Below are 25,960 nucleotides of genomic sequence, written 5' to 3'. Positions count from 1 at the left end.
CCATCCCCTTCACATGAGTAACTGGATTCCATGAATATTGATGTTAACCTGAGTTATCTCCAGCTCAACAAAAAGCACCCCAAAAAACAAGCAGCAATAACTTTGGAAGTGTGTTTTGTAAGGAATAATCAATTACCAATAATTGCAGCAATTTAGATGAATCAACGAAAAGAAATTTAAGTTTCCAGCTATTATCTCACTTATTGGTTTTATGGGTTTATGGAATTAAACCACTGTGTTATCAATGGCACAAGAGAAGTAACAATCAGTAGAAACATAAACAATTCAATCTAAACCATAATACAAATTGCAGAAATGATATTCCTTATACAACACATTTAGTTGAAGCTAGATTAGTAGATATCTTCACCCGAGTATTTCAAAACTTGAAGTTTGATCAAGTGAGAAGAAAAGGAAGTTTATTTTCAATTAGCTCCAAACTGAAACTAAGTTTACATAAGCATACAAGGCTTTTCATTTCTTGGCAAACAGCTTCTTTGGAAGCATCTCCAAAGGTGTCGTTTTGAGCAGAAAAAGCCCGGCAGCACGTTCTTGCAAAGTACCTCCACATTTCAATCCACATGCTTGAAGCTCCAATTTTAACCTCTCCAAGCCAAGAACCTGTAATTGATTGTAGTTACGTAGTATGAGTGGCTAGTCACATACGCACAATAATTGAAACTTCGCACTTTATTATATTGCTTTATTTCCCTTCCAATTTTAACTTGCACTTGCTGACTAATGCTCTTAATAACTAAAACATAATATGACAAACTACCAAATTCCTTATTTAAAACACACAAAACAAAAATACAGTGCAATTTCATTTCAACATACAAAGATGGGTACAACTTTTGATACATGAACTGCCACCCTTTGTTATTGCACTTCACCAACCCAATAGTTCAAGCCTTCTCTACCTCCATCACGATCAAACAGGAAAAATCATACAAAAAGTAAAGCATCAAGTATCAAAAATTTCCACCCATTTTCACCAATTCGAAAATTGAAAACTTTTCTCCATTACATCTTTATATCTTTTCCGGTTATACTTTTCTACCAAGGAAGAACATAAAACAACAACTCTACCAAAAAAGGAAAAAAAAAAAAAAAAAGTAGTATACAAAACATAAACATATACATACTTTATACTGGCAGTGAAGCATTGAGTTTTAGCACATTTACACTGCACAATCACCAATCAAATTCAAAAATCCCTTTATAATATCTTTTCTATTTCCAATCTTTTCGCCAATTACAAGCGTAAAACAACTCTCTACATTAATCAACTCTCTAATGGAAAAATCATACAAAAACACAGAGAGTGTGAGAGGTTTGGAGCTGAGTAGCAAAATCTTCGAGAATGCCTTCTTTGCTAATGCCATGTTCGAGGCATAGCTGTTTACAGAACTCCATCGGAGAGTATATACTTTTACTTGCTTGAATGCATACAAATTTTGGAAGTTAGAGTTCCAATTCTACGATCTGTAGAAAGAAATCATGAAGAGAAGGACGAGAAAAATACCATAAAGCCCAAAAACATCTTGCACATACTGAAACAAACAAACGGTAAACCTAGGGGCAGACCCAGGATTTTGGTCAAGGGGGCGAGATTTTTTTAAGTTGCTGGCCCAACGCAATAAAGAATAAAGAATTACGTAAAAAACAATTTCAAATTAAAAGAAAACGATACAAAATGTAGTACTTTTTTATACAATTGTTCCTTACGGCCGGACGTCGTTCAATCCAACTTCTTCTCCCTGCTGTTGGCAATTTCAACAAGGAACAAATCTGTTCTTGACGAAAAACCCAGAGTTAATTCATTAATTACATGACTAAGCAAGCAAAGTTTGCTACTGATTATGCAAATGAAATTGGTTTTGCATAATTCTGTCTTTATTTTCTTGTGGCTGTAGCTTCATTTATTGCTTGCTGACAATAGTAACACTCCACCAGCACTGCAAAACCAGGCTGCCAAAGTTAAAAATGAAGGGTCCAGTGGGGTCAGTTATGAAGGGTCCAGTGGGGTCAACTGACCCCACTGGACCCTTCATAGGCCCGCCCCTGGGTAAACCTATCCACAAACCTAGGATTCATAGCCAAAAGATCTGCACACAAGATGTTGAGAAATTAGAGCAGAGAGATTTTTTTTTTTAATTTTTTTTTTTTACACAATTCTTCCTTCCATTTAAAACAGGCTACTATAATATACGGCCTAGCATTGAAAGACATAAAAAAAGAAACCATGAATTGCAAATTTTAAACACTACCATTGCATTTATTGCAAATTGTTTGTATTTTTTGCTACCATCGAGAGAGAGATTAGGGTTAAAGCAAGAGAAATTCGTCAAAAAAAAAAAATGTAGGAAGAACAACTCAGAAAAGTAATAAGAATGAAAAGCTGCTTTGGGCCTCCAGTGTTCGACTGCTTCTTTGGCCATTGTCACTCCAATAACCACAAGCAAAGGTGCGAGAATACTAGTTGCTATGTAGGCTCGAATTTTTGTGTGAAAAATGGGTTGCTTGTAGTCTCTGATTTTTGTGTGAAAAATGGAGAAATAGAATATTGTAGGTAGGAGAAAGAGAAATGGAAATGATGGTTGCGTGTTGAGACTGGAATAAAATGATAGTAATGTTTGTGGTCAAGAGGAAAAAAGGCATGGCCGTAGTGTCTGAAAATTTAAAATGGAGAATGGAAAAGTCACAAAAAAAGTGACACCATTTTTTCTCTTGTACAACAACTCTATCCCTTCTACAGTAGCAACTACTTCCCACTTTTAAGAGAAGTTAGAGAATGAAAAAAAGAAAAAAATAATTGGCACGAATTTGCAACTATCCATCATATCTAGGCCGAGTGGTACCAATTTCATATTTCTACTTTTAAAAAAAAAAATTCCTATCTAATAACTAAGGCGAAAAAAATGGAGAGCAATACTCCTCACAGTGCAGAAAAATGCTTCATAAGTAGAAAAAAAAATTTAGAGAAACCAGTGGAGATGGCTATCCCGCGTAGAGTGCAGACTTTTTTTTCCGTGCAATGCGGAGATGGCTTTCCACTATGCATGAAAAAATGGACGTTGCCGCACAGCAAGTCAACTTGAAGCAACCAAATTCATGAGTATGAAACTTGGAAATGGGAGTTTCTTACCTTTGTTAATTGTTAATTGTCCATGAAAGGAAAGAAAAAAATTTGTCCTTGGTGCTTAAAAAAAAAAAAGCAAAAAACAAAAATACTAGAAATTGGAGTTTTTACCTTTGTTAATCGTTGTGTGAAACTTGGAAAGTTGTCTAAGCAATTTCTGCTTTATTTAAAAAAAAAAATAATAATAATTTGCGTGCATAGTGTTCGCACATCTGTGCGGTGTGTAGATGCGGAGTGTCCGCAACACTTCGTGCACTTCACTCCGCACTTTGCTCTGCACTGTGCAGAGCAAAAAAAAAAATTTTCCCCTTCTCCAATGATTTTTTTTATTCTCTATTTTCTTTAGCACTATTTGGTTTTTTTTTTTTTTTTTAGTTTTACCATTTTTTACCAAGATATTTAACTATGTTATTTATTTGACTAACCACCGAGATAACATCAATGACCTAAAAAAATGTTGGTTTTAAATTTGTGGTTTTACAACTAGAATCGTAGTTTATCTTCTAAGAATATTTCACCACTAAAAATCAGGAAATTTTGACATATAATCACAAACAAGAAATCTACTATTTACCTTTCAACAACACAAATGAAAATAAAAAAACCAAACATCATTAAAAATTCAAAATCACAACTCTCCAACTTGAATGGCTGAAGACGTGGCCTTTTTTTCATTAGAGCATTTTTTCCCATAATTCTTGTCTTGCCTCCTAAAACAAAATAAAATCCTTAATTTTTTCGATTAAAACGAAAGATTAATACCACTCTAAAAAATATCTTGCAGATGTAGAACCAGTAAAATGGAGCCAACACACATTCAATTCATAGCCTGTGTTTCTATATTTACTTACCAAAGCCGAAAACTACCTCTCTGCAAAATAAATAAATAGAATTCATTCGACTTTGCAAATAATATATAAAATAGACCTATCAAGTGATAATCATTTTTATTGTATAAATGTTAGACCAAGTCAAAACACAGATATATTTCGAAGTTGACAACAGGAAAATATTCTATTACAAGTTGGTTTAGATGCTTAATTTTAACTGCTTGCTTCTTACAAATGCTATCAAGCTCCCCCTTTCTCCAAGCTAGAGGTAAATCATTCTGTGTAGACAAAATTCAGTAAGTTTAATGATTAGGATATAACCCAGATCTTTGTCATAAAGTTTTACCTGACAATTTAAAATAGGCTAATAACTTGTTTCCATCCAAAAATAGCTAAATAAAAACTGATTTGATAAAAAGTAAATGAATAATACTTTACAAGACTAATTATGTGCCAATTTGTATATAACCCCGCACATAACACATTTCAAATTGGTGTTTAACTATCAGAAACAAAACCAATTCACTTTACAAGACTCCTAGTCATCAAATGAGTTTGCAGTCAGATCCCCACACTAAACATGTTTAAAAATGTTATAATAAACATTAGATTTATATCATTTTTATGTGAAAATGAATCTCACACCATATATTTTAATGGATAGCACTAAAGTATTAGTAAATACACACAGAAAACAACACAAAAACAATTCGTGATAAAAACCAAATAAAAGTACCAGTGACTTTGTGGCTTTTCCACCTTCTTCTAGACAATGTCATCCAATTTCTCCCACCAAACATTCTTATTTTACAAAGAGCACATTTAGATAGAAAAAAGACAAAAGAAGAACAAGAAAATGCTAGAAAAGCATTCGTAAACAACTCATTTTAAAAACTTTCATACAATTAGGCCTCCTTATATGTTAGTTTCTCATTATCACATCAAACTTCACACTGAAATACTGAAATTGTAATCCGAAAAGAATAAAAAATTCAAGTTATAAAGAGTGCCAATGGATACCAAAATTTACCCACATGTAATTATTCCTTTCGAAATTCCATTTTCCTAGGGAAATATAATTATGAAATGAAAATATTGCTACAAAAATCCCCTTTATTCTCCTCATCTAGTCCTCTATCCAACTACAAAATCACAAGTACACACAGAGTCAAAAGAAAATATCAAACATGAATATAAGATATAATTTAAAGACTACGAAAAGAATATAATTAAAAATCAAATCATCGTACACAAGATCCGACCAATTTAATTAACACCGAGCCTTCAACCATTTTCAATATAACCTACCCATTAAATAAGCCCAAAGATAGCACGACAAACCCCTACAAACTTTTACACATTTATATCTAAGCAGCGAAAAAAAAAAAGTAAATAAATAACAAAACACATATGCAAAATATTTATACAATCAGGGACGGATCCAGGATTAGATCCAAGATTGGGCTATGCGTTAAAAAAATTTAAAAAAAAAAATCTACACATAAAAAACTTATTTTTTACCAAAAAAAAATACCTTTAAAAAAAAGTTCTTGGGCCTGAGGAAGGGGGGGGGGCTACAGCCCAGCCCAGCCCAGCCCCCCTTCAATCCGTCTCTGTATACAATGCATAACCCAAAGAATGACAAGCTTGTACCACACCAATTTTGAATGATGTAAGTAATGAAAATAAGTGAAAACTGTCAGTTTACCTGCGAGGACTAAGAAAGAAGCTTCCCCCATGCGTCCAGTAAGTGATTTCAATTGCCCTTCTTTCCTCGATTCCGCTAGTTCATTCAATTTCGCTTCCTCTGTAGTTACATAAGCAAATAGAAAAAGTAGAGAACGACAGACATAATTAACAAATTTTCAAATTTTGGGAAAAAGGAAGAAAAAACCAGCAACTAAATCGAAAGAAAGCACGTGCACATGCGGAGGAAAAATATCAAACCTGAACCCTATAGTTATGGAAAAAATCAAGGGTCGCTTTCCACCACCGCGCATCAACATATGGAACATCATCCCTCGGCGATTCTTTCACTCAGGATAGAGAATAGAGAAGAACATGAGGAGAATATGTTTTACAATTGAAATCGTTAGGGTAGAGAATGAGAGAAGAACTCATGAATTAGGGAGACAGAAAATCAGAAGAAGAAAAGTAAAGGAATGGTTGTTGGAGTGAAAAAAATGGAAACGGCATGGTATTCACAGACAAAAACAATAAAATTTTTTTTTACAAGAAATGACGTCATTTTCTTCTTGTAGAGTAACTTCGGATTGCTTTACTGTTCAGTAACCTCTTGTTCCCGTTTTTAAGAGAAGTTAGATATTTTTTAGATAATATCTACTAATTGTAGACTTGTAGTTATATATCCTATCCACAAACTATCCAAATCTTCTCTCTACTAAATCGATTTCTTAAAACAGTGCAAATAATCATATAAATTAAACACAAAAATAAAATATAAAAAATCATGAATTTATTTAAAGCAAAGTTGTAACTACCTTTTGTATATATAAATATAGACGTATTTTATTGATAAATAAAATAGTAAATTACAACCTTGGAGGAGGCTATATCGTTATAGACGTGTCAGTTATATTTTTCATAAGAAATAATTGAATTACTGTACTTCAAGTGTATGTATTGCTTTGTGATGTGAATAATGAATAAAAATTAAAATAAATAAATAAGAAAATAATTTATATAATTTTATGACACATAAGGAGCACATTATTAAGCCCCTCTTTGAGTTGTTTATTTTTTTTATTTTTTTGAATCAAAATGCATTTTCAAACAGTATATTGTTGAAATATATGGTTAAAAATTAAGAAAAAATTTTGAATTTAGGTGTAAAATTATTTTATGGAAGAATGTGTAATTGAGAATGAGTTTTAAAAAAATAAGTTTTTGAAAAAATAAGGCCCTAAGATAGGCAAAGCAATGTGGGAACCATGTTCTTACCAATTCAATTTAGTAGCCAAGAATGGCAATTTGATTGGCCATTTTAGATGGCAACTTTGGGTAATCAATAGAGGCCTAAATATTAAGTATACTAATAAATCGAATTAAATGTTTCAATATCCACTGAACTTCGCTCTATGTTACAGCTTGCTCATCGAACTTCATCAATCGTTCCATTAGCTATTGAATTTTGCTCCATCCAACTTTATCACCAACCCGATGGAATCCACTGCTAGACTAGCCTAGTAATGGGAAAATGAGCCAGTTAAAATCACGCCAAATAGTAACAATCTCACCATCTCATCACCACATCATCAGCAAAAACGCTTCTAAAACCATTTTCTTAAAAGGAGAAAAGACGATTATGAAATCCCCCTAATATTCATCTCCAAACTGGTGAGAAGAGTGTAAAGACCCCCCAATCCGACTGGCAGGATATAGTAAACAATTGTTCATTGGACCACGACATGATTTGAACTAAATTAAAGGTAAATTACCTGCATCTTGTTAAGGGGGTTTCTGATTTAGTATTTTATAGAATCTTGGTACAAGGAAACTCGTTAAATAATGATGATTGGGAGCTACTAGGTTGTCGTGACTGGTTTGGGGAGGGTTGGCATCTTGGCGTTGTGGGATTGTAATAGAAGCAATTGTTCTTTCAATCTCTCTAACTGAGTAGTAAAAGAATAAGGATTAATCTATAATTTATTCGACATTGATAGAGATATCCCTGCAATATAACAATTTTGATGTTGTCTTCAAACAAACATTGGTCAACCGATGCCAACTGCTCTATTCCTTAGTTTTCCCATCCATTTGTAATGTTGTTCTTTTAGGATTTTTGACATAGTTTGAAGGTTTTAAGTTCAAATCCTAAAGAATTATGCTATTTAACATCGTCGATATTTAACACCAGTGTAGAGGATTATTGGTTCAATTAAATACGAGGATTTATCACATATTTAGTCCCTGTTTGTTTCCCATTATTTCTTTATTAAAATAAAAAATATAACTGTTATCAATCACATCAAGCCTCCAAATTTGAGTTTTTATTTCTTGTATGGGGCCCATAACAACTATAATTTTCATTCTCATTCTTTCAAAAACGAGAAACAAATGGGGTATGTTGATATGTAGATTGATGTTCAACAATACTGGTACTAGATAATATTTTTTAATCTTGAAAATCAAAATGAAGGGTTAGGTTAAATTTTAAAGAAAAGGGATAGGAAAAAAATAAATTATGTTGACATCTATATAGTGTACATTGCATAAGCCTCTTTGACAAAGAGCATGTCACCTCATATTTGCTTACCCCATGCTCAAATCTGACTGCTATTGGGTTATGAGAATTATCAATTATGAATGAGTTCTTTTCGGTTTTTCAATAATTTAAATGACTTTAGAGTTGATCATTCAAAATTAACTTTGTACTATGCTTAGACCCTGTTTAATTGAGTTAAAAAATTGTTAAAATTTCAAATCAAAATCAACAATTAATTTTGATCACAATTCATGGATTTATAACTTTTTAACCACACATTTTATTAACTTTCATCAAAATTTACTAAAAATTTGATTTTAATATGCACCAAACAGGGACTCAATATTTTGGCCTTGGTCAATTACCAAAAGTCGATATGTTAAATGGTCAATCTTTAAAAAAATTCTCATACACAAAGGTAAATCTACATGTAATTTATTTAGATATTATACTTAATATTGACCTTTCATTTTTCTCTACCATTTTATGAGAACAAAATTTATGATAAAATGTTTTGTTTTGAAGAATATCTACTATTTATTAAAAGTGTGGATTAAGGAGAAACTTTTGAATACCGATTTTACCCTTACTTATTTAGCTATATGTCAATTCTACATTTATATATTTAATATAGTAACATCTAATAGAATTTAACTTCATTTAATATCCATTTAAGTGCAATGCTATTAATTAAAGTAAAAAATATTTTTTAATATCCATAAACGGGTATTTAATGAGCTCCTTAAACATTCATTTTTCAATTTCATTTTGAATTAATGCTATTAGTCAAATTAAAATAATTTTTTTAATATCAAATGAGAATTTAGGGCCATTATTTGAGTTCCTTAGACAACACTCATTTTCAATATCATGTTGAATAAATTGAATTAATGTTCTTAAAAAAAATTCCTTATATTTTTAGTTATAAGTCAATTCTACCCTTATATATTTAATATAGTACCATTTAATATAATTTAATTCATTTAATGTTCATTAAAGTGTAATTAATCAAATTAAGTTTAATTACTTAGATTACATTATTTAAATTTAAGGTTACCACTTAAAATCTAAGCTTTCGTATAGATGTAGTTTTATTATAATTATATAATAAAATTTATTAAAAGTTGCATTAATATAATGGTAGAATAATTATCATACAAAATAATATTTATTATATTTTTAATATGATTATATATGTAGACGAGCTTTGATTTTAAGTGATTAAACTTAATTTAGTTAATCTAAAATTATGAGTACGCCAACATGAAAAATGAACTCTATATTTAAAAGGAGACTACACGAAATTAAAAGTTAATTAATCTATCTTTAGTGCTACTTTTAATATATTATAATGTTATTTTATACGTACATGTATATATATATTATTATTTACATACGTGAGCTTTACTTAAAATCAACATTCATCTACTTATATAATTATATTATGATTACAATATATATAAAAATAAAATGGGGATATTGATGAGAAATGTTCAATTTACTATTTTGTCCTTATATAACAGTGTCAATATTTTCATTCAAAAATTATAAATAACTTGATTTTGGTTTCGGTTCGAGAGATTTCGATTTCAATTCAGGAGGTTCCTTTCGATTAAAATGCTCACCTCTATATAGAATATATCTTTTTTCAAAATTTTCTTGCAAATTGCAATTGAGGCCTTGTTTGATTTTCCTTTTTTTTCCAATCACACATTTGTTCAATAAATAATCTTGCACATAAATTCAAAATTATTTAAAACTTTTTAACTACGCTCTTTTTTTAAAAAATTAATAATTTTTAACAAAATTCAATCCAAAAAGATGTACACCAAAGATTTTATCGAAATCTGGAAGTGCAAGAACAGGTGCTGTACAGATCGTCTTTGATCAGTTTTTTTATAAACCTCCGATAAAATGTTGTTAACCCATGGAAGCTTCGCACGTCACTTACTGTAGTTGGTGCTGGCCAACTTCTACTCGCTTCAACGTAGCCCAAAAACAACAATGAATCCAAAAGAAACTCACATTTCTTCATATTGGCATAAAGTTTCTCTTCATCCAGAACATCTAAGACCTTTCTCAAGTGCGAAGAATTCAATTACTTTGATGAGCTATAAATTAAAATGTCATCAAAATAGACTACTAGAAAACTTCCCATTGAACGGTTTTAAAATGGTTCATCGAATTCATGAAGATTCTTGGGGCATTTGATAAACCAAAAGGCATCGCCATCCATTCATATAAACCATCTTTAGTTTGGAATGCCATTTTCCACTCATCACCCTCCTTAATTCTAATTTGACGGTACCCACTTTTAAGATCAATCATTGAAAACAATTTTGCCCCATGCAACATATCCAATATTTCACCTTATCGAGGTATTGGAAAGCAATACTTTACAATTATTTTGTGGATAGCTCGACTATCACACACCGTCCTCCATGTACTGTCTAGGGACTGCACATAGGTCGTGGATTCCTTGATATACCCCTTTCTCAATAATTCTTCAGCCTGCCTCTGCAACTCTTCATTCTCTTTTGGGCTCATCCGATAGTGTGGCAGATTTCTGAGACTAGATCCAAGGATTAAATCAATGTGGTGTTGTATGACCCTTTTTGGAGGCAACCAGTCTGGCAAATCTGTAGGAATTACCTCCTCGAACTCCTTCAATGAGACTTCCAGTTCAGCAGGAATGATTGGTTGTTTTTCTTGTGCTTCTTTAACTGAAAGCATAAATACTAGTTCATTAGCTGCTAACTTGAGCAAGAATTTCTTGGAGGTTAAATATGCATGCCTTTCTTCCTTTTTAGATTTAGGATAGGGAAATTCTTCATCTTTCATGGATGCAAGGACCACCTAAACTCCATTCTTGTAGAATGTATAGATGTTTTTCTCCCTAATGTGGACAGTTTTGCTATCAAATTGCCGCAGCCGACCTAATAGTATGTGACAAGCCTCCATATCTACTACATCGCACAATACTTCATCTGAATAGTTTTTACCAATAGAAAAAGGAACAACACATTGTTGTGTTACTTTCCCCTCGCCTCTTTTTTTTGAACCAAGCAACTCGATATGGCCTTGGGTGTGGTTGGATTTTAAGATTCATTTTCGTCACCATTTATCTTGATATTAATTTTCACAGCTTCCCCCGTCAAAGATAACATTGCATAGATGCCCATGAGAAGATCACCGTGTTCAAAAGATGTTAGTCCGCAACAAGTCGTCCTCTGTAGCTTTTGGTGTTAGCATTGCACGACGCACCACCAGATTTGGAAAATCTTGGTCTTCAAAAGTAACATCCTCTTCTGTGAAATTCAGCAACCCTTCATCTTCATTTGTATCATCATATTTTTCCTCATTATTAATTGCATCTTCATCAACCAGTAAGTTGCTTGTAGCTCTTCGGCAATCAGAAGACTTGTGCACCTCTTTTCCACACTTATAGCATATTATTTTGTTCTCCACAAACTGAGAAGTTGTAGAGCTGTTTGAATTGACTACCCCCCGCTCCCGAATGATGCCACGACCATGAGAATTAGAAGCTGTTCCATTTTTCTACACGTCATTAGAAACTGCACCAAGCTTCTGCCCATTGTTTCTCCTCCATTGATCAGCTGCCATTTGGAATAGCTCTTTAGAAATTTGATGGGGACGATTGTTGAATGATCGTGCCAGCTGAGCTTCCACCTTTAATGCCAACTGCATTGTGCTAGGTAAAGTCCAACATGGTTGCAATTCCATCAGCTTCCAGACACTGGCTTCAAACCCATTAGATAACGATGGATTACCCGTGTTTCAGATTCAGTCAGGTGTACATGAGTTCGCATCTTTTAAAAAAAATTTACTCTTGAATGGATAGAGATCCTTGTGTAAGTGATTGATAATTCTCAAATAGAATTCCTACGTAATTTAAACAGAGGAATTGTTTTCGAACCAATTATTAGAAACAATACTATTTGTATAATTAAAACACGGTTAGCATGTTAGTAATGCCAGCTGGATGTTAGTTGTGCCAACTGGATGTTAGTGGTGTTGTTAGTTACTTTTGGCGCCTATTTACATTATATAAACTCAGTCATTCCATGTGATTTCAGATGAATAATATTTCAGCAGTTTATAGTTCATATTGGCTCTAATATGGTATCAGAGCATATACCTTCCAGCTTTCATCTTCTTCTTCGTCATTTGTAAAATTCACACCTGCAATTCTGTTAGAATGGAATCAGCATCATTTGAAGCTAACTCCGATGTGCATTCATCCATGAGCAAGTCCACCATTGATGAACCATCAAGTCCGTATTTCCTTCACCATTCAGATAGTCCTAGATTGGTGCTTGTTTCTCAACTATTAACAGGTGAAAATTACCCCTCATGGAGCCGTGCAATGATCATTGCACTTTCGGTGAAAAACAAACTATCATTCATTGATGGATCTATCAAGAAACCAGAAGCTGCAAGTCCTGATTTGATCAATTCATGGATTCGAAACAATAATATGGTCATATCATGGATACTCAACTCGGTTTCAAAGGAAATTTCAGCTAGCATTATCTAGGCATCTACAGCTCACGAGATCTGGCATGATCTCAAAGAATGATTTCAACAAAGCAATGGACCTCGAATTTTCCAATTGAGGAAAGATCTGATGAGTCTAACTCAAGATCAAAGAAGCATAAGTGTGTATGTTACAAAATTGAAGACTGTGTGGGAAGAGTTAAGTAACTTTCGACCAAATTGCAACTGTGGAAAGTGTACATGCGGTGGAATTAAGGAGATAAACAAATACTATCAGATGGAATACATCATGTCATTCCTTATGGGGCTGAATGAGTCGTTCTCCCAAGCTAGAGGCCAGATCCTACTTATGGATCCCATACCACCAATTAATAAAGTTTTTGCACTAATGGTACAGGAAGAAAATCAAAGGAAATTGAGTGCACAATCGGTGGGAAAGATGTAAATGGTGCTACTGCATTTGCGGTAAAATCTGACAATATGAAGCCAATGATGAACTTTGGTTCTCGTTATGATGGAAATAGGACCAGAAATTTTACGAATGTTAAAAGGAAGAAAAGGCCCTACTATACTCATTGTAAGTACCATGGACATTCAGTTGATAAATTTTACAAGATCCATGGGTGTCCACCAGGATATAAGTCAAAATCAAGGGATAACTTCCAAAACTATTCTGCAAATAATCCTGTTAATCAGCTGTCAACCATTCATCAAATGGATCAGCAACCTAGCATGGAGAATTTTATGCAAAACCTCAATTCCAGTCAATATCAACAACTGATGAATGTGCTATCAAGTCACTTAGCTTCAAGTTCAAACACTCCTTCCATTGATCAAGACAAATAGAATAATTCGGGAGCTACAGGTATTTGTCACTCCATATCTGATAATCTTGTCTTTGCTAATAAAGAGACATGGATAGTGGACTCAAGGGCCACTAAACATGTATGCTGTACTGGTGATGCCTTTATGACACTAAGAAAGGTTGATAATGCAAGTATCACTCTACCAAATCACACGCGAATAACAGTCAACCTATGTGGAGATATCAGACTAAGCCCTAAACTGGTGCTACATGATGTTCTATTCGTACCACAATTCAAACTGAATTTGTTATCCGTCAGTGCATTGACTATTGGTTCACACCTCACATTAAATTTTTCTCATGATCAATTTCTCATTCAGGAGACTACAACCAAGAGGATGATTGGCAAGGGTGATAAAGTGCACGAGTTGTATGTACTTCATACAAGAGATCTTGATTCATTTTCAAATAACTTTGTTGGTAATGTTTCTGCCCATATATAGCATAACAGACTTGGACATTTGTCTTTTAAACATTTAGATGTATTAAAAGATCAAGTAGCTTGTGATGTTTTGAAGTTGAATAGGCAGCTTCCTTGTTATATTTGTCCTACTGCTAAACAACGAAGACTATCATTTGTGTCAAATAATAAACTATCCAGCAAGCCGTTTGATCTATTGCATTGTAATATATGGGAGCCATATCACTTTCCGTCACACTTCGAGCACAAATATTTTTTAACCTTAGTTGATGATTGTTCCAGATTTACTTGGATATATATGTTGCGTCAAAAATCTGATGCTGCAAAGGTTGTGCATCGTTTCTTCAGTATGATTGCCACACAATTTGGTGCACAGATTAAAAATTTCAGGTCAGATGATGCACATGAGTTGTCTTTCAAAGAGTTCTTTGCTGAAAAAGGAGTTTTGCACCAATTTAGTTGCGTTGAAAGACCTCAACAAAACTCAGTTGTGGAACGAAAACATCAGCACCTTCTAAATGTTGCCCGAGCCTTGTTCTTCCAGTCTAGAATCCCTATTAATTTTTGGTCTGAATGTGTATTAATAGCAGCTTATCTCATCAATAGAACCACTTCTCCTATCTTACACCACAAAACACCTCATGAGATCTTATATGACAAACCTGCTGATTATTCCAACCTTCGAGTCTTTTGGTGTTTAGGTTTTGCATCCACACTCACAGCACACAGAATTAAATTTCAACCACGAGTCAAGTTGTGTGTATTCTTAGGCAACCCTTCAGGAGTAAAGGGATACAAACTACTTGATGTTGCATCAAAACAAATTTTTTTATCCAGAGATGTTTTTCATGAGGAAATATTCCCTTGTCATACCATTGTAGAGTCTGATCAAATACTAGATCCTTTTCCTGATCTAGTATTGCCATCTCCTACATTATCTACTCATCTTGATTTACCCGTCCAACCAAACTAGATTCAACCTAATCCTAATACACAGCTTGCTGATCCTAATTGCACTTCTTCTACTGGGAAAAATCATCCTATACAGCTTCATAATTCTGATTCCACTGATCAACCACATTCCATCGAACCATCTGGTCATGATATTTGAAAATCCAAAAGATCCACCAGACCTCCAAAATACCTTCTTGACTATCACTGTAATCTGATCTCCCAATTTCATCACTATGCTCCACCATCCCCATACCACATTGGTCATTTCATTTCTTATCAAAAGCTGTCTAAGCATCACAGACATTTCACATTATCTATTTCATCTCAGTTTGAGCCTCAATTCTTCCATCAAGCTGTCAAATTACCTCATGGCGAGAAGCAATGAAGCTTGAATTGGATGCCATGGAAAACAACCACACTTGGTCTGTTGTGCCTCTACCTCCTGGGAAGCACTCTATAGGCTGCAGATGGATTTTTAAGAACAAATACAAATCAGATGGTTCACTCAAAAGGCACAAGGCACGTCTCGTTGCAAAAGGTTACACCCAACAAGAGGGGTTAGATTACTTTGACACCTTCTCTCCAGTGGCCAAAAATGTTACTGTTAAAGTGTTACTCACTCTTGCAGCCCAATTTAACTGGCACCTGGTCCAGTTAGATGTAAATAATGTTTTTTTAAATGGTGATTTATTTGAGGAAGTTTACATGGATTTGCTGCTTGGGTATGACTTACTTAGGCCATCTAAACAGGGGGAGAAACTCATTTGCAAACTACATAAATCCATCTATGGACTTAAACAAGCCTCTAGACAATAAAATTCGAAGTTTACTTTGGCTCTACTACAACATGGTTTCACCCAATCTAAGGCAGACTACTCCTTATTCACTAAAGGCTCTGAAGATAACTTTGTAGCCTTGTTGGTTTATGTGGATGACATTGTCATCACTGGACCAAATGTTCAGGTTATGAACTCCTTAAAGACATTTCTACACTCTCAATTCAAGCTCAAAGATCTGGGTTGCTTGAAATACTTCTTGGGGATAGAAAGTGCTCGGTCATCATCAGGAGTTGTTATATCACAAAGACAATATGCAATGCAGTTGCTTGAAGATGCCGATTACCTAGACAGCAAACCAGTTAACAGCCCTATGGAACCAAGATCAGCTCTCAGCATATATGAGGGAAATTTAATTCCAGATGCCTTTCATTACCAATGGCTAATTGGGAAATTGATATACTTGACACTTCACGACCTGCCATCACTTTTACGGTACATAAATTGAGTCGATACATGTCTCAACCAAGGATGCCACACCTAAAGGCAGTTCACCACCTACTACGATACTTGAAGGGCAACCCTGAACAGGGTATTTTCTTTTCATCACATTTGCATTCTAATCCAATTATTCCAGTTCGAGCCTTATCGGATGCTGATTGGGGATCGTGCATTGATACAAGAAAGTCTACCACCGGTTTTTATATATTTGTTGGCAACTCTATGGTCTCTTGGAAGTCAAAGAAACAACCAACCATATCTCGTTCATCTGCTAAAGCGGAATATAGGGCACTTGCCTCCACTGTCAGTGAGATCCTTTGGATCAACCAATTGTGAAAAGACTTTCAGTTTAATGTTTCATCTCCTGCCATGCTATATTGTGACAACCATGCTGCAATTCAGATTGCCACTAACCCAATTTTTCACGAGAGAACAAAACACATTGAAATTGATTGTCACTTCATTCGTGACAAAATCAGTGTTGGGATCATTAAACTTCTACCAGTTCGTTCAAAACATCAGCTTGCAAACATCTTCACCAAGCCACTGCCTCCATCCAGCCTTACTCCTTTACTGTCCAAGATGTGTGTAAAAGATATTTACAACACATCTTGAGGGAGAGTATTAGAAGCAATACTATTTGTATAGTTAGAACACGGTTAGCATTTTAGTAATGCCGGCTGGATGTTAGTTGTGCCAGTTGGATGTTAGTTGTGTTGTGAGTTACTTTTGGTGCCTATTTATATTGTATAAACTCAATCATTCCATGTGATTTCAGATGAATAATATTTCAGCAGTTTATAGTTCATATTGGTTCTAATACCAATCGTTGCATCTTGTCCCAAGTCCTGATCTTGTCCTTGCCTGATTGAACCCTCATCATTTGAAGTTGCTGCCACCAAGACGATGCATAGCCTTTAAATCTGATGGCTACCATCTTAACTTCTTGCTGTCCATTGGCTCAAGATATTCAAAAATCCTTTCAACTTCATTTAGACAGTCCAAAGTGTCCTCGAGTTGTTCTTCTCCAGTGAAATCTGGTATATCCAGCCTAATACGTGGACTTTGATCTCCTTCAGTGTTGTAATTAGCAATAGGACGTCGCAAATTTTGAAAATCAGCTTCTTCGTCAGAATCATGCTCAAGAGTGGGTTTTTGTTGTTGTTGATATCTCCCTTGTGCAAGATTGCTCTCTTCTATTCACACATTGATTTACACGCAGTGGTTGGCCTCTTTGTTCTCCAATAGTCTGAGCAGGAGGTCCCTGCAATCCGAATTGCTCTAATCTGGTGCATAATTCAATAAATTGTTGCTGAAACTATTGCTGAAGGTTCACCAGATCAGCCTTGGTCACCGGATTTGTGTCATTTTGATCTTGCTCCAAATTTCAACATCCTGCCATATCTCTGCAATCTCACAGATTTTAATAATAGGGCTCTGACACCACTTGAAACAAATCTAAGTGAGCAAATACTATCAACTTGGGCAATTTCAAATTTAGAATACTCCAAACACTGTTGAAGCCAAGATTTCTTAGGGAGAAATCAAAGAAAAAAACCAAACTAAGAGATGATAATATTCAAATAAGACATTTCATTCTGCCCTTTACAATATACATAAACATTCAACGTATACTAGTTTAGGCTCCATATTACTTTTCCTAGAGACTAAATTTGCTAGACTAATAAATCTAATAATGACTCTCCAATTCCCCCATGCAACCATTTCACTGACTGACTTATTAATACATTGACTTCATTAATAATCTGTGCACTAGAAAACTCTAGAAAATTCTGCATCAATCTTACACTAGCAAGAACAGAGCTCAGATGATAAATTTTTGTCATATGTAGAATCCAATCTTAAGAGATAGTGAAACATCAACCCATTTTTCACTCTAGTGAATATAACCATAATGTTAGAGATATGACTTTCCTTGCTTATTGGTTTCCTTCTGCTTCTATTTCCTTAGGATGTATGTACAGTTTCCAATGTGATTTGATATCTATTTTATTGGTGCAGAAAAATAAAAACTTGCGTGGCAAGTATAATAAGCTTGTCATGAAGCAAAAAGGGGGAAGCCAGCTTGAGAATTGTCTACAAAAAATAGAAGTCACTAAAGCTCAAATAAAAGAATTGAGCGAAAAATACAATGACATGGCTTCTGAAATGGCCAGGAGAAAGAAGTAAGATATCATTCTAAATTAACCTATATTAATTTGTATCTAACATTTTGCATGTCTAATTCTAAATGAATTTTTGGATATATAATTGAAGGGGAGGAAGTAAGTAAAAGAGAAGATAATATTGGGAAAATGTTCTTGTATATTATATTCAGTAGGATGTGTATATATATACATGATTGCAGAGACTTACAATGGAAGGAAATAAGTTACAGTAAAGGGACATGAATAGAAATATCCCCAAATCAAGTTATGTAATATTCTGTACATTCAATCTAGGCAAGATGGCTGGGATATAATATGGAAATATGCCTAAATTGGGTCTATAATGAGCACAAGATCTGTCATCTTGTGCATGAGATGTGCATGGGATCTGGCTGGAATATGGAGGGCACAAGATTTGTCATCTTGTGCATGGAATCAGGCTTAAGTGCATGGGATCCGGCTATCATCTTGTGCATGGAATTTGGCTGGGATTTATGCATGGAATCTAGCTAGGATTCATCTCTAACATCCCCCCCCTCAAGCTAAGGGGTGGTGGAGACACCTGCATCTTATCTTTGAGGAGCAAAAACCTTGTAGCCGTGTGCCCTTTTGTGAACAAATCAGCAACTTGGCGTTTCGTTGGAATAAATTTGACCAGAATCTTGGCCCTTTAGAGAAGATTCTTGGAGAGAGGATAATTCGTGAATCCAAATTGAGTAGACTAGCTAAGGTGGCTGTTATTGTTGAGGGTGATACTTGGAGATGGCCATCAATTTGTTCCCCAGCTTTATCTGACTTAATGCGAGATACGCTTGCTACTTTTCGGCCGGATAGTAATAGAGAAGATGTATTGCGATGGGAGGTTGATGCATAGGAAGTGTTCTCTGTTCGGAGTGCTTGGGAGTCTCTTTGACTTCGCTTCCCTAAGGTAGCTTGGTATCATATTGTTTGGTTCCCTAATATATTCCACGTCATGCATTCATCATTTGGCTAGCTTTCAAGATGGCATCTATACACAGACGAAGCTTCTTCGCTTTGGTTTGGTACAATCTATGCGTTGTATGCTGTGTGATTGTTCAGTGGAGGATTTGGATCATCTTTTCTTTGCTTGTCCATTTTCTGAGCGTGTTTGGAATACTTTGCATACAAGATGTAACTTGCCTTGGGTTCAACGGCGTTGGCCAGATACTCTTTCTTGGATGGAACAATTTCTTAGGAAGTCATTGTCTTCCATCGTTATTCAGTTGATGTTTGCAGCTTCGGTTTATGCTATTTGGTGTAAGCGTAATGCTAGGACCTATGGGGAGGCTCCTAAACATGAGTCTGCTGTTATTTAAGATATTATTTTCTCTATTTGTGCACGAGTGAATTCATGTAGGGGCTTGGTTCTGTCTAATGAGAATAGGTGGCTCCAACGCTCTTGCGATTTTTCATTGAATATTTTTTATTGTCGTGATTAGGATATGAGCACTAATCTAGGTTTCAATTATTGTTGTTAGGAAGGCATTTATTCCTAGTATTGTTTCCTGGGGTATGCCCCTGTTATTTGTACTTTATTTTTACACTTTGGATATAATATACTTACCTTAGCCAAAAAAATTTTTGACCAGAATATCTCCATTAATAACTATTTCCCTGACAAAGTGATAATCGATTTCAATATGTTTGGTCCTTGCATGGAAAATGAGATTGGAGGCAAGGGCAAGAGCACTTGAATTATCACAGTAGAGAATTGGAGGTGAGGTGAGTGTAGGGGCGGACCTGGGGGGGGGATTATAAGGGCAATTGACCCTCTAGATTTTGGGGGGGAAAAAATTTTGCTTAGCTTTTTTTTATTAAAAGATACTCTATAAATTTTATTTTTGACCCCCTAACCCAAGTCGTCTAGGTCCGTCCCTGGGTGAGTGTGACATGTAGTTCTTTGAATAACATTTGGATCCAGTAAAGTTCGGCCGTGGTGATCGCCATCGCACGATTATCTGCTTTCGTGCTAGATCGAGATACAACAACTTGTTTCTTAGCACCCCCAAGAAATAAGACACGAGCCAAGAAAAATTCCAAATCCAGTAGTGGATTTTCTATCATTTGGATTGCCAGCCCAATCCACATTACTGTAAGTAGTTACTTGAAGAGAGTCACAAGTATAGAGTAAGCGATGATCGAGGGTCCCTTTTAAGTAGCGGAGCACTCTCTTGGCAGCGGTCCAATGGACAGTTATAGGGTTGTGCATATGTTGACATAATTGATTAACTGAATATACAATTTCGGGCCTTGTGATTGTACAGTATTGAAGAGCACCAACAACATGATGGTATTCAATGGGGTCCAATAAAATCTCACCATCAAATTTAGACATTTTGGGGCCTAAGACACATGGTGCATATGGTTTAGATCCAGTCATCTTGACCCAATTTAAAAGATCTAGAATATACTTTGCCTAGCATCTGTGCAAACTGTTACGTGTTCGAGTGGCTTGAATCCCTAAAAAGAAACTAAGGGGCCCAAGGTCCTTGAGAGGGAATTCCTTTTGAAGCTGCTGAATAATATCCATAATAAACCCATGATTTGTACCTGTGATAATTATGTCATCAACATAAATTAGAATAAAAATATAGATTGAGCCGGAGTGATAAGTAGAATAAGGAAGTATCCACAAGAGAGGCAGTAAAGCTAAGATCCAATAAGGCATTGGACAATCGATAGAACCAAGCTCGAGGAGCTTGTTTGAGACCATATATCGCTTTGTGAAGACGACAAACATGATTAGGAGCTTGAGGATTGATGAACCCTTGAGGTTGTTCCATGAAGAACTCTTCCATAAGATTTTCGTGTAAAAAGACATTGGAAACATCAAGTTGTTTGATCGACCATTGAAAATAAGTTGCCAAGGCAAGAACTAGCCGAATGGTGGTGGGCTTGATGACTGGGCTAAAAGTCTCAATATAGTCAACCCCACTTTTCTATTGGAAGCCTTTGGCCACAAGACGGGCTTTGAATCGGTCAATAGAACTATCAGGATGTTGTTTAATTTTATATACCCATTTTGCATGAATTATATATCGAGAGTGAGGCCGAGGACAGAGAGTCCATGTTCCATTATGAATAAGAGCATCATATTCTTGCTGCATGGCATCCATCCAATGGTGGTCAGTTTTGGCCTTAGTAAATGACGATGGTTCCACATGAGGGAGCCAGTTATGGGATGTCTGGTGGAATAATACAAAGTAAATTTTGGAAACTGGTTTGGACGAGATGTTCCTGTTTTGGATCGGGTTTGCATAGGATGATGAGGTTGAGGAGGTATGGAGGGGATCATGAGATCATCGGAGAAAGACGATGTAGATGCCGTGATTAAAGGTGATGGGCTATTGGACGGAGGTTCGGGTGAGACATTTGCAGAGGGCACAATTTGAGGTGGGGAATCACTTAAATTTGAATTGTGAGAGATTTCAGGAACAAATGATGGTGGAAAAGTAGAGATACAAGGGTTAGTTGCTAAAACTGTGGAGGAAATAGGAGAGAGTATTACCTGCGAAGGAGCAGAGGCTGAATCTTGAGTATGCACGGGTGATGAGGGTTGTACCAATCCAGGATAAGAGTTTTCATCAAATACAACATGACAAGAAATATAAACTTTTTGGAGAGTGGGATCAAGGCAGTGGTACCCCTTGTGACCTGAGCTATAACCTAGGAAAATACATGGTTTGGTCCTAAATTCTAGCTTGTTGGTGCATAAGGGCGTAGACGGGGATAGCAAGTACATCCAAAATTTCGGAGATGTTGGTAATCAGGTGGAGAGGAAAATAATTTCTGGTATGGACTGATATTACCTAAAATCGGGGTGGGGAGCCGATTAATTAGATAAACTGCCGTGTTAAAGGAATCTATCCAAAATCGTTTAGGAAGTTTGGATTGTGCGAGAAGGGTGAGTCCCATTTCAAGTATGTGGCACAGTTTTCTTTCTACTAGGCCATTTTGTTCAAAAGTGTGGGGGCAAGATTGTCTATGGAGGATTCCATGTTGACTGAGGAAAGAGGAAAATTGATTTGAATTAAATTCACCTCCGCCATCAGTCTGAAATTTCTTAATTTTGTAGGAGAGTAAATTTTTTGTGAGACATTTGAATTTAACAAAGTTGGCAAATACTTCCGATTTATGACTTATAGGATAAAATCGTGTAAATCGAGTAAAATCATCTATGAATATCACGTAGTAATGACAACCGCTTGTCGAAGGGATAGGCACCGTCCAAACGTCAGAGTGAATTAATTCGAGAGGGGCATGTGTTTCGTGACTGGAGTCAGTAAATGGGAGTTTCTTGCTTTTGCCGAGTTGACAGGATTCACAAATAAAGCCTTTATTTATTTCATTAGAAATAGGTAAATTCTGAGATTTAATTAAAGATCGAACAATTTTATTATCTGGATGTCCAAGTCTTGAGTGCCATCCAGATGGGGTAGTTTTGATACCTAGAAAAGCAATGGAGAAGGATGCAGGAGTAGTTGACGATGGTCTCTTATTTAGTTGAAGTGGATACAGCCCGTTTTCACTCTTGCCTGCCAGAAGAGTTGCCCATGTCTTGGTGTCCTTCACAAAGAAATGAGAAGCAGTGAGTTCAAAATAGCAACTATTATCTAAGCAAAATGTTTGTACAGATAAGAGGTTAGTTGCAACAGAGGGACAATGGAGAATATTTTTAAAAGCAAAGGTGGAATGTGCATATGTAATGAGAGTAGAACCAGTATTGGTTATTGGAAGTCCATCGCCATTACCAATCGCCCCAGTTTCCCTTCCTTGAAATGGTTGCTTGTCGGTCAGAAAGTCTTCTTCAACAGTAATGTGATTATTGGCTCCACTGTCAAGGTACCAGGTGGTGCCTTCAATGGTGGCGTTGGTTTAAGCAACCATGGCTGCAAGTTGGGCAGGAGGGTGTCGTCCTTGATAAGAGAAATCCATTCGGTGGAAGCAGTCCAAGGCACTGTGGTTGTTTTTTTACCACAGATCTGGCAAAGAACTCGAGGAGTGGAGTTGTTTCCACCAGTATGAGCAGGAGTAGAACTATTTGAGGGCTTCTGTTGTATAATATGTAAGTATTATGCCCTAGGTCCAATCAACTTTGGACATAAATACTTTTATATATAATTAATGCAATTAAATGGCAGATCTATTATTTAATTAATAGCCAATTAAATAAATAATAGAGTCCGTAGATTCAAATATTTGTAATTTTTTAATCACAAGGAGTTGTGATTGTGAGATACAAATTACATCTGATTGAATCTTAAATCATCCGTGGTCGTAAGTAATAACGAGATACGGATATCGTTATTACGGATAGACCATCACGTGTGGCATTTCTTACTTGTGAAGTAAGTAGATGATCTCACAAGTTAAAATGTGGTGACACTTAAATGAACATGTTGATGTTTTGTTATAGAATAAAACATTGGAGACCCGTCGAGAGATTCCACATGGATAACTATCTGAGTGTCGGTGGTTAATCACTAACGTTCGGTAGTGAAATTGGTTCTTTGACTTGAGGTCGTCATGATACCTTATATGAGGATAGTCATACTTTGGCGGTGTTGGATGTTGCTCTGAAAAGGGCCGCTAATACGACATCGTTCGGGTACGTCAAGAATTGTATGAAGGTTGTGATTGATCAATAAAGGATTCGTCACTCTTAGATAGCAGGAGATTATGATCTTCGTTTCATTCAATTAAGTCAATGATGAAATCCTTGGTCAAGGTGTACTCATAAGTCGAAAAGGAGTTTCCGATTTATATTGACTTAATAGTGGAGTGAAAGATATGATCGATGATCGAGATTGACACAACTTCATATCTCGTAATTGATCGGATCATATTGACGAAGGGATTATAGTTTCACGGTAAACGAACGAATTTGGTTTTGTCATACCACGTGACATTTCCCGTCACATGTATTGCCCTGACACATTGCTAGATGTCAATCAGGGACGGCGAATGTGAATTGACGATAAATTAAAAGGGTGTTTTAATTTATCAATTTTGATCAGGTCAAAATAATATTTCACGTCGTTAGGCATCGTGGTCGGGAACCTAATGGGTCACACACAAAAGAGAATTGGAAGATTGCAAATTGCCAATTGGTTAATTTAACAATCGTTAAATAAATTAATTAATTGGATTTGTTATTTATATTTTTGAATTAATTAATTGAATTAATTAATTCACGGACCGGGTTTAATTAATTGGATTAATTAATTATTGGACCGGACCGGGCCGAGCCTATTTGGGTTTATATAAATACATAACTAGGGTTTGAGGTCCATTAAGGTTTTCATTATTCTTGCTGGCACAAGAGAAAACCCTAGAGGCTGCAATCATATTCTCTGTGTGGATCACCGTTGGAGGCTGGATAATTGGACAGCTGTGGTGGCGAATCAAGGTTGATGGAACGAAAAGAAAAGTAAAAGGATTGCAATCTGGAAAAGGTACAATCTTATCACAATTCCTAACCAAACACAATGAGATCTATTGGATGGGAATCGAAATAATTTAATTTTCCGCTATGCATGTATAAGTAGATTCCCAACAACAAGAAGAAACAAATCTTCCGATAAGAAAACTGAAAACATTTGGAAGTATAAAGATATATTGGCTAAATAAAAATGGAAAAGGAATTTAAATAAGAATTAAACTTTTGGTACATCCGGGAGTACCGAAGCGTGTACCTAATGGACACGCGACGAACCCCGGTTGGAGGACGCTTCGGTACCTCCCGATGTACCGGTAGCATTACCGTTTAAATAATCATCTTGCTCCTTGAATCTTGATGTAGATTCATTCAAGTCCCATATTTAAACATCAACCATTCTTGAAGAGTTTTTGTTTCAAAGAGGAGAAAACTTAATCATTTTCTCCCTTGTATTAGATTATAAATTCTTCGTTCTCAATTCTACCAACACTTTGAATGTGCGGAAAAGTTTATTTTTTCAGGAAGTTAAAACGGGTTTTTGAAACAATATCCAGGAGAAAAGGGTACGATTTCTTATTCAAAAGCACTAATCATCAATGAGATTACCCTAAGCAGCGGCAATCTTGAAGGTTTTGAAGAGAATTCAATTGCAAAACTCCGTTCTCAATAAAACTCAAGAAAGAAATACTTCCTAAATTTTTCCGGGGAAAATGAGAAGTCGAAATTTCACATTGATAATTACACAATAAATATTTGACGAATTCATTATCTGATTTTTCTTTTAAAACTTCAGTATAACAAGAAATATGTGACGATCAAGAAGCATTAAAAAAATTTCTGTAAATTGCTTAAATAAAGGAAAATATCTGAAGATCAGAAATAATTCATACTCTAATAGAATTCTTGCTGGCAATTTTTGTAGTATAGCGCAATGAGCAAATGGCTATAAAAACCACTGGTGATGCATTCTTAAAAGGAATTTCAACTTTTTCAATAACATTAAATTGAGTTTTATAACAATGGTCAGTCCTCTCCACTCATTAGGTTCATGCAGAACACTAATGGTCAATAATTTGGCTTTGGAGAGCTGCCTCTTGATC

General features: G+C 35.4%; 1 protein-coding gene and 2 long non-coding RNA genes across 3 annotated transcripts; 1 reads left to right on the top strand and 2 right to left on the bottom strand.

The window, feature by feature from the left end:
- Window positions 1-257: 257 nt before the first annotated feature.
- On the bottom strand, window positions 258-1,983 carry LOC111400959. The gene is made up of 2 exons (XR_002703902.1): window positions 1,706-1,983; window positions 258-621 (listed from the first exon to the last, which is right to left on the bottom strand). It is a non-coding gene; the product is annotated as an uncharacterized LOC111400959 (long non-coding RNA).
- A 3,571-nt stretch (window positions 1,984-5,554) lies between these two features.
- On the bottom strand, window positions 5,555-6,131 carry LOC111402600. Its single transcript, XR_002704307.1, has 3 exons — window positions 5,920-6,131; window positions 5,681-5,779; window positions 5,555-5,585 (listed from the first exon to the last, which is right to left on the bottom strand). It is a non-coding gene; the product is annotated as an uncharacterized LOC111402600 (long non-coding RNA).
- Window positions 6,132-16,247: 10,116 nt separating this feature from the next.
- LOC111400191 (uncharacterized mitochondrial protein AtMg00810-like) lies at window positions 16,248-16,847 on the top strand. The gene is made up of 2 exons (XM_023027617.1): window positions 16,248-16,535; window positions 16,635-16,847. The coding sequence occupies exons 1-2, from the start codon at window positions 16,248-16,250 to the stop codon at window positions 16,845-16,847; spliced, it is 501 nt and encodes a 166-aa protein (XP_022883385.1).
- Window positions 16,848-25,960: the final 9,113 nt, after the last annotated feature.

Source organism: Olea europaea, chromosome 10 (assembly GCF_002742605.1).
Source record: "Olea europaea var. sylvestris chromosome 10, O_europaea_v1, whole genome shotgun sequence".
Classification (NCBI taxonomy): Eukaryota; Viridiplantae; Streptophyta; class Magnoliopsida; order Lamiales; family Oleaceae; genus Olea; species Olea europaea.
Note: the sequence above shows the minus strand (reverse complement) of the source record. Positions and strands in the feature narration are given on the sequence as shown.

Excerpts from the sequence above, each read along its gene's own strand:
- LOC111400191 (XM_023027617.1), top strand. The coding sequence starts at position 16,248 with ATGTCTCAACCAAGGATGCCACACCTAAAGGCAGTTCACCACCTACTA. Across the intron at positions 16,536-16,634 it reads ATAGGGCACTTGCCTCCACT|ATTGCCACTAACCCAATTTT; the intron begins GTCAGTGAGATC and ends GCTGCAATTCAG.